Source organism: Prosopis cineraria, unplaced genomic scaffold, assembly GCF_029017545.1.
Source record: "Prosopis cineraria cultivar Desert tree isolate PC_DT_omini unplaced genomic scaffold, ASM2901754v1 PC8, whole genome shotgun sequence".
Taxonomy (NCBI): Eukaryota; Viridiplantae; Streptophyta; class Magnoliopsida; order Fabales; family Fabaceae; genus Prosopis; species Prosopis cineraria.
In genome coordinates this window covers 6467945-6484480 of record NW_026555339.1, presented here as the reverse complement: position 1 = coordinate 6484480, position 16536 = coordinate 6467945, and the positions used below count along the sequence as shown (strand labels likewise).

The 16536-nt window shown below is 30.8% G+C and overlaps 1 protein-coding gene across 3 annotated transcripts; it reads right to left on the bottom strand.

The window, feature by feature from the left end:
- Positions 1-2933: 2933 nt before the first annotated feature.
- LOC129318899 (uncharacterized) lies at positions 2934-10268 on the bottom strand. 3 transcript variants are annotated; one of them, XM_054963896.1, is made up of 17 exons: positions 10021-10267; positions 9822-9884; positions 9530-9684; positions 9222-9332; positions 8882-8947; positions 8218-8301; positions 8044-8130; positions 7302-7393; positions 7137-7197; positions 6853-6912; positions 6409-6469; positions 5970-6077; positions 5239-5357; positions 5091-5162; positions 4912-4997; positions 4452-4548; positions 2934-4091 (listed from the first exon to the last, which is right to left on the bottom strand). In XM_054963896.1, exons 1-17 carry the CDS (start codon positions 10151-10153, stop codon positions 3960-3962), a joined length of 1587 nt encoding a protein of 528 aa, XP_054819871.1. In that variant the 5' UTR covers positions 10154-10267; the 3' UTR covers positions 2934-3959. The 3 variants fall into 3 exon arrangements, with proteins under 3 accessions (XP_054819871.1, XP_054819872.1, XP_054819873.1); XM_054963897.1 differs by having other exon boundaries at positions 10027-10267; XM_054963898.1 differs by lacking the exon at positions 4912-4997 and having other exon boundaries at positions 3950-4091; positions 10021-10268.
- Between the last annotated feature and the right edge of the window lie 6268 nt (positions 10269-16536).

Below are 16536 nucleotides of genomic sequence, written 5' to 3'. Positions count from 1 at the left end.
TAACAAATTTGTTACAAATTTTTGGCAGTTTCTCAAATAATATATGTTCCTAATTTCAATGGCAACTTATCTCTTCCTCACGATTGCTGATCCTTCAACATAAATAGAAACTGGTACAATGTATTTTGCAACCTCTTTATTCCTCGCAATCACCAATTTGTCCTTCAACAGTTTTTTATGGCTTTTATATATATCCCTTCTTAGTATATCTATCTGCCAAAATAAATGCTTTTTTTTTTCTTTAGACTGTAGCATCTAGATCTTCTATCTATTAAATTTGAAAGATTTATCAGCATATAGAACTATTTGATGCACATTATTTTGACCTTATAATAATTGTTTCCCTATCTGGTTCCTGCCTCTTAGAGGATGTTTGTATAATTAGAATATTTTTAACATCTACCCTCTGGTCTAAAATATAAACAGATTTTAGCTTTTTAACAATAATTCACATACCAATAAAACTATTATTCTTATAAAAATATATTTTTTATATTTTATTTTTAGTTTCAATTTATGATGAAGTAAAAAGAACGTCATAAATTCAAACACGAGAATCTATGTTAATAAATATAAAAAGTAAAATAATAATTTTTTAAATAATACTAAACTATTTATATTTTGAATCAATATAAGACAGTAAAAAATGTTTCAATTTGGAATTGAAGTATACATTTACAAATACTCCCTCTGGTTTTATATATAAAATGTTTTTAACCGAATTTTACATATCAATGAAGGTTTGTTATTTAGGTGAATTCACCTAAAAACACAATAATTTTTTAATTTTATCCCTAATAATATCATAATTTATCATAATGGTAATAGAAAAAATATACAATTAATGATTTATTCTATTTTTCAAGATAAGAATAAAATTATTTAATTATTTAAAAATATTATTATTATTCTTTATATTTAAAAGTAAAATAAGCTTTTAAAAAAATATTTTATATATAGAAACGTAAAAATATGTTTAAAAAGTAGAATATCTTATTTATCTACACAACACACACACTTGCCACTGGACGATTGATGAGGTGTGAGCTATGAGCATGAGCTGTGAGGAGAGAGAAGATGGTGAAATGAAAGAGAAAGCATGACACGTAGAGGACATGCGTACTGCTTCAAGCCTTATTCAACAACCGTTCCTTTCTTCTTCCCCATGAAATGCACTTGCCACTATTGATAATGCCAACTGCTGCTAGCCTGCCACTGCCACGGTGGTAATATAGAGAATGGAGATAAATATAAATAATTGGGTTGTATGGATCCCATACACCTCATTTCTCTTTACTCCCTCAAATTTTTATTCATAAATTATTTTTAATATTAAAATTAATAAAATTTTAAAACTCATTAAATTTATTTAAAATTTTATTTTTAACAGGTAATTTTTAACGTTATCTTTATTAAATATAAATATTTTAATATTGTATCTTTTTCTCAATAATATTTAATGAGATAAAAGAGGAATTTATGATTAAAAAAATGTAATAATATAACTTATTTTTTCAAATATAAAAATTCCTTTTTTGTTGTTTTTTATGAAGACAAATTGAGAACCACACTTACATCTGCGTAGGATATATCAAACCCAAAAACTTCCTTCTAATATATTAGATATCTTAAATTACTAAAAAGGCAACAAAAATACATAAAAGAGTCCAAAAATTAAAGCCAAAGACTCAAAAAATAACCAAAAAAATTTATTAATATGTTTTAATAATTTTTGAAATCCTTTTTTAATTAACTAACTTTTAAAGTTAACTTTTTATTAATGATAGGGATCATTTTACACATTTTTTAAAAGTTGTAAGGGACTACTAAGCTAAAAATGAGTTTAAGATATTAAACATTCTTGAATTGATAATTTAAAATCAATTTGCCATTTAACCTTTTATATATATATATATCTATCTATCTCACACTCTCAAATCATCACCATCTTTCATTGATTATTATCGAATATTGCCTATTACACCGTCATTGCCACTAGCTATCACTCACTATCCCCATTAGCCACAGCTACCTTCGACCACCACTTCTGATTGACTACAACCATCAATAGACGGTGGCAATCGACAATGATTGATAATAAAAAGTAGTGACAATAGTAGTTGATTGGTAGAGGTTAGATGGTAGCAATTGATGGTGATGGATCATGATGAGTAGCAAGCTAGCAATTGATAGTAATGACTATTGGTGATAGTTGATAATGGTAGCCAATCAGGAGGACTAATGGGGCCATATAACAACCAATAAACTCTCTTCCATGCAATTGAGGGAAAATTTCTTAAGGATGTTGAAACCTAAAATCACAGCTTGAACACATTAAGGAAGCATTATGTATAGATAAAAATTGGGCCCATATCTCACAAGTGTTGAACATGCATACCGTAAGCGATTTTTCTTTTTCTTTTTCTTTTCTTTTGGCTAATTAAAAGAGTATGGATAAAATTTATACAAAAGTAAGAAGTGTTGAACTCTCCCTTTATGTAACTCCAAAAACCTACATTTAAAAGGAGTTAATGCCCGACAATAGGATTACCTCCAATAGAAGAATACATGTAGGTAAAAAGAAAAAAAGAAAGAAAAAGAACTATTGACATCTATTTATGAGATGCTATATAACTAAATTCTAAGGAAGACACGATTTGACTTTTCAAATTATTTAAAATGAGCTCAAATTTATCTTGCTTCCGTGTCCAATGCTCCTTGGTTAAATGATGATAAATGGATTTAAACAATAATGACTACATGCATATGGGAAACTGGAAAGACATCATAAATAATGAACTCAATCAAACAGAATAATGGTCTTTGTACAAGAAATGAATTCAAACCAGTCACACTAGTTAATCACAAGCTCTGGATCGTCATGCTACATTGCCATGCATGTTCTTGGCATGCACTAGAATCACAAGCTTAGCTTGAAACTTTAAAATCAACCATCCATTCTCAACTTTGTGGTCATATAATCAGTAGCAACTTCATTAACAAAAGCTGTACCAATCTTAATTGGAATCCAGTAAAAGCAGTGGTCATGTATTTGTACTAATCAGCACTTACATGAACAATAGTAGCATTTTTTGTTTACATCCATTAAACAGTTTACTTCTTCATAAGGTCCTCTAAAAATATTGGAGTCCAGCAATCTACCGGATCCAGGATTAAAAAACTTTATCAAGCAACTGGAGCAAAAGTGTACATGATATGACCATTGCCCATAAAATTTGCCAGTAGAAGTTAGATACTCCCTCCAATCCAAAATACAAGCAGCTTTCAGAAAAAATCTGAATATCAATAAAGTCTTCATTCTCATAAAAAAAATATATATATATTTTTCCTTTTTTTACCCTTAGTCTCATTTACCAATACACTTTATGATAAATGAGAGACAAATTTACGTAATGATCTAGATTAATAAATAAAAAGGGTAAAATAAGGGAAAAAATTTATATGAATTAGGTTGCTTATATTTTGAATTAAAATTAACTGAGGGAAAATGCTTATATTTTGGACGGGAAGGAAAAATTAACCTGAAATTAGACAAGAATATGGAGGAAATTTGCACCTTGTTAATTTTGTATACCTCTTGACTTCAATACTGGCTTTGAGATCATTATCTTCAACAAGGTAAGTGCCATCATTGATGATTTCTTTTTTTTTAGCCCACCCTTGATTACCAGGAAAAAAAATGAAGTGCTTTTGGGATGTAAACCATTCATATGTTTTTAAACGACTTTTGGGAGAAATTGCAGATTTCCTGCTCTGAATGTGAAAAACCCCACAGACGGAAATTGCCTGATTCAGTGCATGAGGCAGTGCTTGCAAGACTTGGAGAGAAGATCGGGACCGTATTTTGTTAGCAGCATGCGGTACTAGGAGTCCATTTTGAACTGAATTTGTGCAGGAAAGACAATGGAGATGCTGAGGATCGGTAGCCACGATTAATTTTATGAATCACGAACCAATCGAGCGGCGAAGGAGCCATCCAGTGAATGTTTTACTGGGTTGGAGAAATAGAAGCCACGGTCTGTCACAAAATCAGGTGGAACAAATCTGTCTACAGCATCGATGCGGAAATCCTGAACCCCATGTAGAACAGTAAATAAGCATTTATGTTATAACCTCGTAATAGAAACCCAAGTGTGACTAGTTTTGCCAAAAGAGGTTACAGATAGCCAAGGCATTTGATAGTCCATTATTTTATTTTATTAACAGCTTTCCTGAATCAAGCACATTATTCAATCTCTCTTTTCACAAGCAGCTCAAGAATACTCGGCACTTAATCAGCTAGCATAGAAGTCATTTATCATGATCATGAATGCAAGAAACACAACTTCACTAAAAACACTCAAAATAAGGGATAACTCAGTACAAAGGCCAAATGGATCCGAAAACAGGAAATGAAGTATCTGAAGATAAAGACTACAATGACAACTTACTGGATGTCTTGCAAGAAAAGCAGTCACCCTCTCATCGTTCTCTTCAGGATCTATGGAGCACGTGCTGTAAACTAACACTCCACCCGGGTTTACCAATCTACACAAGCAAAAAGATATTACACGAAAGAAAATAACAATGAATTGATCCCCCTGCTTTACCCAACCTTATTAATAGTCACCATTATGCGGAGTTCTTCATTCAAAAATTCACTTAATTGATAACACTTCTCATTCAGCTGTTCATAAAAGACAATTTTCGAAACGAGAACTGACTTTCATGATGAGCAAATAACAACTGCTTTCCTAAACCTAATCTGTAGTCATAAATCCAGATTCTTTGCCATTGCTTCTGTTCAATATAGTGGCTATCAAGAAAAAGAAATCATATCTTTACAAATCCGTGCACCTCTGATGATTTAATACACGCTTAGAGGACATCAAAGAAAATTTTTGGCCTTACTTGGATGCTGCATCCAGCAGCTCATCCTGTAATTTCTTTAATTCTTCCATGTCCTCCAGCTTCCGGTTCCAACGTAAGTCCGCTCTCTTAAAGAGCCAAAGATTTAAAACAAAAAAAAAGTTTATCAGCAAGAAAAGAAACTGGAACATGAGGTAATTGCAAGATGCTTAATATAATACCTTGGAAAGAACACCAAGTCCTGAGCAAGGAGCATCCAGCAAAACTTTATTGCACTTAAGTGGTTTGCCATCCTAGAATTTCAATAGACAGCCAACTTAATAAAAATAAACAAATTCTGGGCTTTTAAATATAAGTTTAATAACTTACAGGTAACTGACGAAGATCAGCGCGGATGGTGGTAATGACACCATCAACTTGGTGCATTTTTGCCGTTTCTTTAAGAATTCTCAATCTACCACGATTTATATCAACTGCAAACACCATACCTGCAAACAAATAATCTCCTCTTAACACTCAAATTTGCTGGGTGTAGGGAAACTTATGGTTCAACATCTCAGCAAGTCAAATCAGATCATTGAGAACACACCACAAGACAGCTTATATGACTAAGGAGTGCATAGTATGAAAATCCAAGTCAACCTGCCCAGTTGAACTAATAAACCGTTAAACCAGTGTATTGACCGATTTAATAAAATGATTTGTGACTGGTTTGATCACGGTTCAACTACAATTTTAATAATTAATCCTTGAACCAATGCCTTGACTAGTTCAATAACCAGTCCAGTTTTCAATGCCTTGAAGGAGAGTAATATCTTGAAGTAGCTAGTATTTTGCAGTTGGACAATAAATATTTGGGGCATATATATGGGCAAAAATTTAAACTACTCTGATATATATAAAGAGATGAAGCAAATAATTCTGGTTGCCATGGACACAGCGCCAACTTGGAGAGGAAAATTATTAAAATTCTTCAAGATAGATCTATTTTATGGAGAACAAACAATTACTAAAAAGTTTGTCATACATACTCTCTAAATTAAAAGAAATCCTACATGGTTTTCAGATTTTTCTATCTCTTTCATTAGAGCTAATGATACCTTGACCACACAAGAGAGAGGCCATGTACAGAGTCTTTCCACCAGGAGCGGCACAACAATCAACGATGATTTCCCCAGGCTGAGGATCCACAATAGAAACTACCAGACCTGCAATGGAGAATGTGCAATCCATTGTATGAGGATACAAGCTTGAAAGAATATTTTTCAAAGAAAAACCAACGTCTAAAGTTTCTCTTTCTTAACCAATAAATTGGGTCACATATATCCCATCAAGTTTGACCTCTGAAAAAAGAGGGTGGCATATTGAGCAAAATGAAAACCTTTGCAAAATCTACAAACCTACTTATAAATAAACACATACATTTACAGCTGATCATTTCTAATAGATCATCAAACTATGGCAAAGGCCACTGTTCTGAGAGAAAAGAAGCTTGAAAATTATAGTCATCTTTTCTATTAGATAAGATGAAAAGTTGACCTGCACTCTCATCCTGAACTGAACATAAACCCTTCCTGAGAAGACCAGCATGCATGACAACCTGTAAGGAAAAAAGTAAAAACAATCAAGAACCTGAAGGACAACTTGGCTCCAACGTGAACTTAAGGGGAAGAAAGGGAGAAAGAGGAAGTAGATACCCAAAGTAGACAGCTGAGGCAGAAATAAAACTATCAAATAAACCTTCTACGCTATTGTATAAGGTAGAAATCATGCAGTATATAAAGTCCTGCCCCATCAACTGTCTATTAGAAGCAAGAAATTTTCTTCATTATCTACTCTCCACCAGCTTCATTTATTCCTACCCTCATCTCTCTGGACTTTCTCCTCTTATCAGTTTATGGCTCCTCAGAAAGTTATTGGCCCAGTTAAGACAGTCAAACACGAAAACAACCTTATCATCAACTCATTGTCTCATTGTCATACCTGTAATCCAGTTTTAATACGAACAAATTCATCCAAATGCAAAGAAGGCTTGTGCGGGACCTGAAGTTCAATAAAAGAGACTTAAACTTGGAAGTGATACAGATTACACAAGGACAGTGGGTATATTACGATTATAACATGCAGATCTATAGCAGAAACCTTAGTCTCGCCCCATAGGGAATGAGGAATTCATTCCAAGGAAATTCAGAGAAGAAATGTAAAATTTTAATCACAACTCTAAATGTCGAGAAATATTATGTGGAATCACGGAGCAATTGTAGTACCATTAACGCATTAAGCTGTGTCACAAGGTCGTCTCTTGAAAATCCTCTTGCATGGTTTGCCCTAAAGTTTGCATGAACATAGAGCTTGAATACTTAATTTGCTCTGTCAGAGGCCTTGTACTATTTTGGGGGGAGCAGAGAAAACAGGAAGAAGCAGTCACAAACCTCAAGCTGAAACTGGGTTCACTGTTGTTCCAGATCATCAATTTGATAGCTTCTTCCTGCCCAAGATACTTTGTCCATCTTCTTACCATCCACTATGAAAGAAATAATAAGATGCAAATTTAGCCTCCCTTTTTATAAGAATGTATATTATTAAAAAACCTATGAATAAATTTTTTCACCCTCTTAATATAACACTAATTTGGATGGTCATTAGAGTCTCCATTACCATAACTAACCTTCTGTATTACACAAAAATCCCCTGACAGTTAACAACTGATTCAAGTTGTATGGGAGAAGAAGCAGCACTCAAACTATTTAGTTTCTCTCATGCACAAGTTTGATAAAACTAAACATATTTAGATAGTAATGCGGGCCCATTTAGAAAGAACTAGAGGTATAAACATGGGAAAATAATGTATTAAGCATAAAATTCTGAAATTTCTAAGTTGAAGTGCAGGGATATTTTGCACATCCAATGCTAATACACCTTTTCCAGATGATGATGTAAACAAATAGTAAGAAGTACGGAAAGTCCAATAAAAATATGATGATATAGCTTTTAATGAGTATGGTAAAGTTGCAGAAAATAAAATAATTAATCCAGAGATACTGAGAACTAGTAGTAATGCTGACCAGGGAAAAAAAAATCCTTTGATTCCTCATAAGCTATGGGTTTCCAATTCTATACTTTCCAGATTAGAACCATAAGTGATGCAAAGAAATGAGAGAATCACGAACTCACAACTGGATGAGAATACAAAGTAGCAAGAGCACGTGCTTGAGCACGATCATCACCCTCCACTTTGGGCAAGGGAAGGCTTTCATTTTTCTGTACGCCAAATATTTGTGAAATTGATAAATTCTTTATAGTCTTCAACTCATTTCACCACAGTTTATAACTTGGCAGAAAGAAAACCTTAAGCACTGCAAGCTTTCGAAGGATCCCATTGACCATGTTGCCAGCACCAGGCCTAAGAGCAACTTTGGCAAGCCTCACGTTCTGCATTCCACATAACAGGTGCCACAAAACGATTGAGCTAAAAAAGGATGGAAAGTGAGAAAATAGAAAGCCAAAGGACTATACAAGAGCAAATCAAGAGGGCTATATAACACAGATCTCAAGGTATAAAAAACTTTTAGGCAAGACTTAAAAAGATTTAAACTTTTTAGCCAACTCATTCATCACCAATTTGTAGCAACAAAAAGTGTTAATAACTAATGCCCCATAAATTTTTTTTTTTGAGCCAGTCATATAACTGGCCAAAAAACTTAATTTAACCTTAAAATGCTATCTGATTTTACAACTGGAAATTAATAATTTATTAAAATAAAATACAAGCTGATCTTTTAACCTATAATGAATATGTAATTATCAAAATATCTCTTCCTGCAGTAGACTACATCAGCAAAAATTCAAAAATTCAACAAATAAGAATCCTGTTAAATCGAAGTGCTACTTGCTTTCTGATATCTGCTTAAATAATGACCTAATTTATTCTCCTAGAAAACAATACACAAATGAACGAGTAAAATACCTCATGTACAATTTACCAAAACCAAAAAAAAATAAAAAAAAATACCTCATCTACAACAGCATAATGTGGCATATCTAGCTTGACAATCTCATAGGAGCCAACCCGTAGAATCTGAGAATAAAAAAGTATTAAGATAAGTAACTAGGTGTTCAAAGAGTAAAACATGCCAAAATAAAGGATGATTACGCTGAAAAACTTTCTGGTTTTTTCAGGGTTTTCGTTTGACAAATTCCATGGTTTCACCTACAAAACCTTTATAATAGTGAACCATGAGAGAGCCATGATCAAAAATATTCTTGTCTATCCTTTTTACTTTTATAATATTTTCATATAATTAGATGGCTTATATAAACATGCTCTTAAGAAGTACAGATCCTTAAACCACCTGCAACAGTAGAGGTTCCATGCTAGATATATCTTTATCGTGACTTATTGAACTAATCAAATGATCAAGATATCTTCTCCAACGAATTGTGCCCCCCACAATGTCTGTAACCTTAGTTGACAAATAAAACAAGAATAAGAAAAAAAAAAATCAATACAATGAATCATGAATGCTGCAGGACAGAATAAGAACTTAATGTATCCACGATTACATAACTGTTTTGGCTAGGTTTAAAAATAGTTGACCTAGTTTCAGTCTAATTACTAAATAGTATTCAGTGTACAAAAGAATGAAGTGGAAGTTATAACCAGCCTGAGATCTTGATCATTTAACTCCCGAGTGCGAAAACCAAGCGTCCTTCCGACATATGCCATCTCGTTCTCACCTGAGCCTTTCCCTTTCTCATTGAGAAGGTCAGCAAAAGCACCTCCAAATTCTATCCTCATTAACCTAACCGCCGATACTGCTCGTGGTAAATTGAATTGAAAAGGAATGAATCTAATTAACAAATGACAATCTCCTTAAGCAGCGAGACTCTAGCTAAACAGTAAGAATCGGTGGTATCAGAGCAGAGAAAAATAGAGAGAAAGACGAGTACACCTGCTCTGTGAGGAGAAACCTCTAAATTCAGCTTCTGGGTTTTAAGCAAGCGATTGGCAGAACCTGGAGTTCAGTCAATGTCAGTAGTAATAAGCTAGAGAAGCGGTGAAGCTAAACAATTCAGTGAAACTATAATTCTCATTCACTAAATAGAAGCAAGAATTTGAAAAATGACTTCTTTTTATGGAACTTGAGCTACATTTACTAGTTGTTGAAATGGATATCTTTGACCCGTGGGTTGACTCAACAAGCTTCAGGGGCTTGGAAGAAGAAGCAGAAATTTTGTGGGGTTGCGCGGGAAAAGAGAGGCCAAGATATAGCAATTGCGCCATTGATGTTTAGCTTCTATCTTCTCGCCTCCAGTGTCGATGGCGGGGATTATGGATTTTGAGGATAGAATATCAAAATAACCATATGTCGCTTCGGGCCGATTTTTCATTCTAGTCACGTAGTCATCATTTTCTGCCTTTACAATGAAACAGAACAGAGGGGAGAAAATTGGGAAAGATGGGAAAGATAATTTAAAAAAAAAAAAATCACCTTTCTTTTCTTCTAGTTTTCTCTTAGAACGGAGGAAATTAGAGGGGGTGAAATACTATGATAGAAAAATGTTTATTTTTTTATTTCTCTCTTCTAACTTTCTCTCCTTCTATTGTTTTCCTATTTAAACGGTTGAAGTCCAAAAAAATAATTTAATCACAGTTATTTTTTTTAAATATAATAACCTATAAATATTCATCTAGAAAATTATAAATTGATTTCATTTTGAATATAAATATTTTATTTATGATTTTTAAATATTATTGGTACTTATTTTTAAGAAAATTTATCAAAAATTTAGTTATCTCATTAAAACGGTTTTTTTAAATGGGAACCTGTATGTCATCACCTCTCAATAATATCACCAATTTATTGTGTATTTTAATTATGTTAAATATTAGTGGATGAAAACTCACAAATGTTGGTGAATATTTACCAACTTCTTAAGTTCATCTCATAACTCTTGCGTTGGCCTTGTTTCCTTTGCCGCATCCAAACAGAGGCTTATACTGGTATAAATTAAGTCATCTTAAATTTAACATTTCCAACTCCTTGGTAAAAGTAAATATTTAGCTGAATATCAGAGCAAGCAATTAGAATTTCAAAGACATTTGTTTTATATTAATTAAACAAGATGAAATATAACATAATGTGCGTTATAATGCGAATTTTGGATATGTAGAAAGGATAAAATTACAATCTCAGGACCTAATCAAAATAATTAATGTTAAAATATGACATTGGTAGCTACTTTATAATTTTAAAAAAAATTAGGTGAAACTTTAATTTCTTAAAAGGTTTTACATATTTTAAATTATACCCTCCTTAAATATTTTACAAAGTAAAAATATAATTAAAAAATAATCATAAAAACTATATGATGTCAAGTAAAGTATTTCAAAAAAATACTTTATATTATAATTGGGAGAGAATACTATTTCAAAAAAGACATGTGTGCGTGGATTTCAAGGAAGCTCACTTTCCATGAGAGGGTTACGGTACTGACGTTCCACGAATGCAGTTTAAAGACTCTTTTTTTGAATATTGGGTAGCCAGCAATGGAAAGATTGTCAATGGGGCAATGTTATTCCCTCCTGTTCTGTTTAAAAGACGAAGAAAGAACAATTTTTTAATCTAATTTATATGTCGCATTATCATTTTTTTATTGTAATTTTTTTATGTTACCTTCTATTAAATATTGATAAAAGAAGATTTCTTAAATGTGATTCAAAATGGATTTTATTCCATTGTTAATCATAAATTTCTCTACAAAAAAATATGAATAAAAGTTTTTGCTTTTTTTTGAGTGAATGGCCAGGTAAACCGTGATATCCGACATGAATATTCACGTCATGGTACAAAAAATTTTTACAACTCTCAAAATTTTCAATAAAAACTTGATGAGTTAATCAATCAATACATATATTTACTTTTCTAAAAGTTTGAAGAAGATGAAGAAATCTCGACTCACAGGCCATAATAGATAGGGGAGGATTTATTTAATTACATAGCTTGGACTCTTAGAATATGATGTCACTGGAGCCTTTTGTTTGATTGTGTTGAAAGGCCTAATGAATTGAGATTTTTCCATTGGGCTAAGTCATTTTAGGGCAACCTAATCACTTGTGATGAAAAAGATGAACTTCAAGAAAATTATTTGGAGTTCTTGTTCAGTGAAACCATATAGTACTAAACACAAAACAGATATTCTAAAGAGTAAGGCTTTTTTATTTGAGAGAATTTCAATTAAGGGCTTAAGAAGAGACTTAATTTCATGTGGGTCCAAAAATATTATAAAATTTTAGTTTAATTTAAGGGAGAAAAGTCAAAAAAATTTTGACTATGAAAATACCAAAATCCCTCCACGTGTTATACAAAATTATTAGTTATAAATTTTCTTACTTCACTTGTTAATATACGAATTTGAGTTACAAATTACATGAGTTGACATATCAATAATTATATAGAATTTGCAATATAAGTTTTTCAATCATAAGCACCAATATCAGTTGTTAAATTGCAAACTTTACTTATTAATTTACTAACATAGTTATAAATTCCTAACAAGTCTTGTAATTTATTAATATTAATTGTGAATTACTAAAAGGTCTTGTGATTTACAATTGATGTTAGTAAATTAATAACTAATGTTACTAATTGTCTGACAAACAGGTGTAATTTACAAGTAATCTTAGTAAATTAACAAATGCAGTAAGAAAATTAACAACCAGTAATTCTACATAACACATGAATGATATTTTAGTCTTTTTACAGTCAAGATTCTTTTAATTTTTCTTCCTTAGATTGAAATAAAATTTTAAATATTTTTAACTCACCTAAAATTAAGTATCTTCTCAGGTCCTTAACTGAAATTCACCTTTTTTATTTTTTTGAAATAAGCAAATTCACTTGAAAACACTACGGATCATTGTTATTAAAATATGTACATTTAATTGATAATTTTTTAATATATTTAAAGTAATTTATAAATAAAATTGGAGAGTATTTATTTATTTTTTCATGAAATACAGGCAGACAAACTCCGTAGAATGGACGTTGCAAGGTCAATGTTGACGATTGCTTTACCACAAATGTTGGGGTTGTCATTTTTTAAAGGGCATGTTGACCACGTCTCTTATAAGTTGGAATGCAGAATGCAGCTTCATCTCTTGATAGCAAAATCTGTCCTTTTTTCCCCCCTGAACAAGTGGCTACGGTATTAAAAGACTGTTACACGTGGACACCAGCCTACAAGAAAATTCCTACAATTTAGTAAGGGGAAATCTATCTTTATTTCTTTGTGAAAACTATGTTCAAATTATACGCTTGGTGATGAGCTATTTTTGTGAGCCAACCAGTTGGAATGTGAATTAGCTTCTTTGAAGACATGTTGGTGAATGACAGCCCAATTTTAACTGAAGTGCTCGGTAGATATCCAAGTTCAATCCAATTACCTTTTCATATCACGAATAATTCTGTATAGGAAGCTTTGATCTCCTTGGTTCATAAATCCATCTATGTCAAGATCAACCCATCGGAGCAGTGATGGACTTAAAAAAATTAATCAACAGGGGCAAAATAATATTGTCTTTATAAAACCAAATTTTTTATACATATTAGAAAATAATAATGTTTTAAAATTTATTATTTTTTAAATAAAATTTATCTAGTTTCTTTTGTATTGTATAAAATTTTTTTGAGATATTTTTTTTTTTATACAATTAGACAAAGTTACTTTTTTAATTAACATTTCCTCCACTCTAAAGCTATTTTTATTTAGGGAGAATGGCAGTGAGGACTTCAGAAGAGGAAAAAAAGCCATGGGAGCCTTGAATGATTGAATGTTGATATATACATAAGTCAATCAATGAACCTGCATGAATAAACTTTTATTTATTCAAGGCCCTCACTGTTTTTTCTCTCTCTAAAGGCTCTCATCGACATTCTCCCTTTAAGTTTATTATATATAAATAAGTTTTTGAATTGGATAAATTTTAGGGAGAGGAATGAAAAATTTTAAGAAGATGTGATTTTCTTAGGATGTGGAGCAATTGAAAATTTTAGGGGTGTTAATTAAAAATTGTTCAAAGTATTATTTTTTTATTTTTTCCCCGTCTTAGTGGGGGGAAATACTGCCTTTATTATGCGTGTAGGTCCATCCCTGCATCAAAGTATGGGATGGGGATCCCTTGATCATTATATACTACATAAATTTAATAATTATTTAGAAACAAGTATTTAATATATATATTTTTTATGAAAAATAAGAGATGCATTTTATGATTATTTTAAAATAACTGTCAAATATAAGTTTAAAAATTCGACAGTTCATTGAGATAACGTCAAGTATTTTTTATCTTTTTTATTTGTTATTTTCTTTGTTAATTTTTTGCACGATTATTCACAATCACCGATAATAAGGAGTGGAGCCAATTTCAACATATTTAAGAGACATACTATCATTTGGCATCTACTATTTCCTTCTTGCAGGACAAAATTAACTTTAAGTTTATTCCAAGCTATTTTCTTATTATTCTCATGCTTTAGTCCATCTTTTCATTGGCAAGTTGAATTGAACAATGTACTCCCTCCGTTTCAAAATAATTTAAAAAAATATTTTTAAAGGAGTTTTTTTGTTTTAAAAGATAAAATATTTTTAATAGATTAAGATTTCATTAAATACATCAATTTTAATTTTATTTTTTTCTCTTTATAATTAATTCATATTCTTTCTCTTTTTAATATATCAAATAATGGATATTTTTTAAAATTTATATTTTTATTTAAGAAAGATAAAATTGTTAAGTATATTTAATAAAATTTATGAGTATGTAAAATTTTGATATAAAAGTATCATATAATTTAAAATGAAGGAAGTAATATACGATAACTTTACTTACTTTTGTTGAGACACCTCCTAAATTTCACCAAATAAAGCTATTTAAAAAAATTAGCATGATTTGTTCAACAATGATTTGTTCCTGCTGTCAATATGTTGCATAAAATAGTCCTCGTTAATTTGTGACGATTTTGTAATGAAAGATTTAAGCTTGTTCATATAGAGAATGATTACACGACCAATTCAACAATTGATCCCGATTGACTACAAAAATTAAATCCATATCATGATTAACTCTTTATTTCTGTGCAATCCATTGGTCTCCACTTTTTATCGCTAGAAGATGTTATCTCCTTTATTTCTTGTTCCATATGATCGTTGTGTTTCTTCTTCTTATCCTTTTTTCCCCCGGTAGAGGAATGTTCTTCTTGTCCCCCCCCCCCCGATAGAGGGATAATTGCATTTCTTTTATTAGTCTTTTTTTATTAAAAAAATTAATCTTTTAATTCTTCAACTTTTAAATCATTTGTAACTCAGTCTCTCAACTATGATGAAAAAATTAATCTTTTAGTTCTTCAACTTTTAAGTCACTTGTAACTCGGTCTCTCAATTATGACTCGTTGTGACTCATTCCCTTAACTATGACTCGCCTATGACTCAGTACTTCAACTTTTGAATCACTTACAAATTAGTCCTTGAACTTTTGTTAATTTTTTTTCATATTAGCTTATATCTCACATCAATGAGTAAGAGGAGAATATTTTAAAATAATATATGAGCATATTTTTATACCTCTTATTTGATAAGAATTTTTTAAAAAAAATTTAAAAATAAGGACTGAATTATAGGTGTCAAAAGTTGAGAGATTGAGTTGCAGTGATTCATCGTTGAGGGACTAAGTTATAAATGAGTTAAAAGTTAAAAAATTAAAAGATTAATTTTTTCTTCTTTGTTTATAAAAATAAACTGTTTATAGACTGGAGAAAAATTTTATGATTTAGGAGAGTCATGAATTAATCCAATTATTGTTTCACGTATGGTGTATGATTAGCATTTTGTTATAAATTTTTCCTTAAATTATTTCAGTAGTATAATCTTCGCCATTATTCCACCTATTATATTAACAACAAAAAAAAAGGATAGATTGATCGATCAATCTTTTCCAGCCAAAATTTCTCAAGCCATCTTTGCAACCTATAGCAAATTGTGTGTTTGAATTTTAATTAGTAAAAATTAAGTATAAAAAAATTGATCAACAAAATGTGATGATATTTAAATAATATTTTATGAAATTGATTTTGACGTTTGGATAATTTTTCAAAATTAATAATAAAGTTGAGGGAAATAAAAAATGTTCAAATGCTGAAAATTGATTCTCAGATGGAGAGGAAAAAAAAAGCTTATGCCAAATAAAGTTTCAAAAGGCAAATAAAGTTTGAAAAAATTGAAAGTATTTGTTTCCAAAACCATAATTTTTGAACCAAAACGTGTATATCCAAACATACTCTAAAGATTCATTAAATGACTCGTGCATAAACTAAGTAATTTTTTAAAAGAATATAGAATTTGATATGTTGAGTAAATATTTAGTCATAAAAATTAAGGAAATTAAATGTTTATTTAAATAATTTTTAAAAACACATTTAAATGACATTCGAGATATGGTTTTATCAAATTTAACAAATAATTGAATCTTTTAAATATGTTTTTGCGAGACATAAACTAAACATCAAACATACACTACATCAATGTAAATTTGTAAAGAATGCCTCTCATTCATTTGATAATTGAACCAACAATGAAGATTTGGCTATGGAAATTATTTGAGAAATTTTG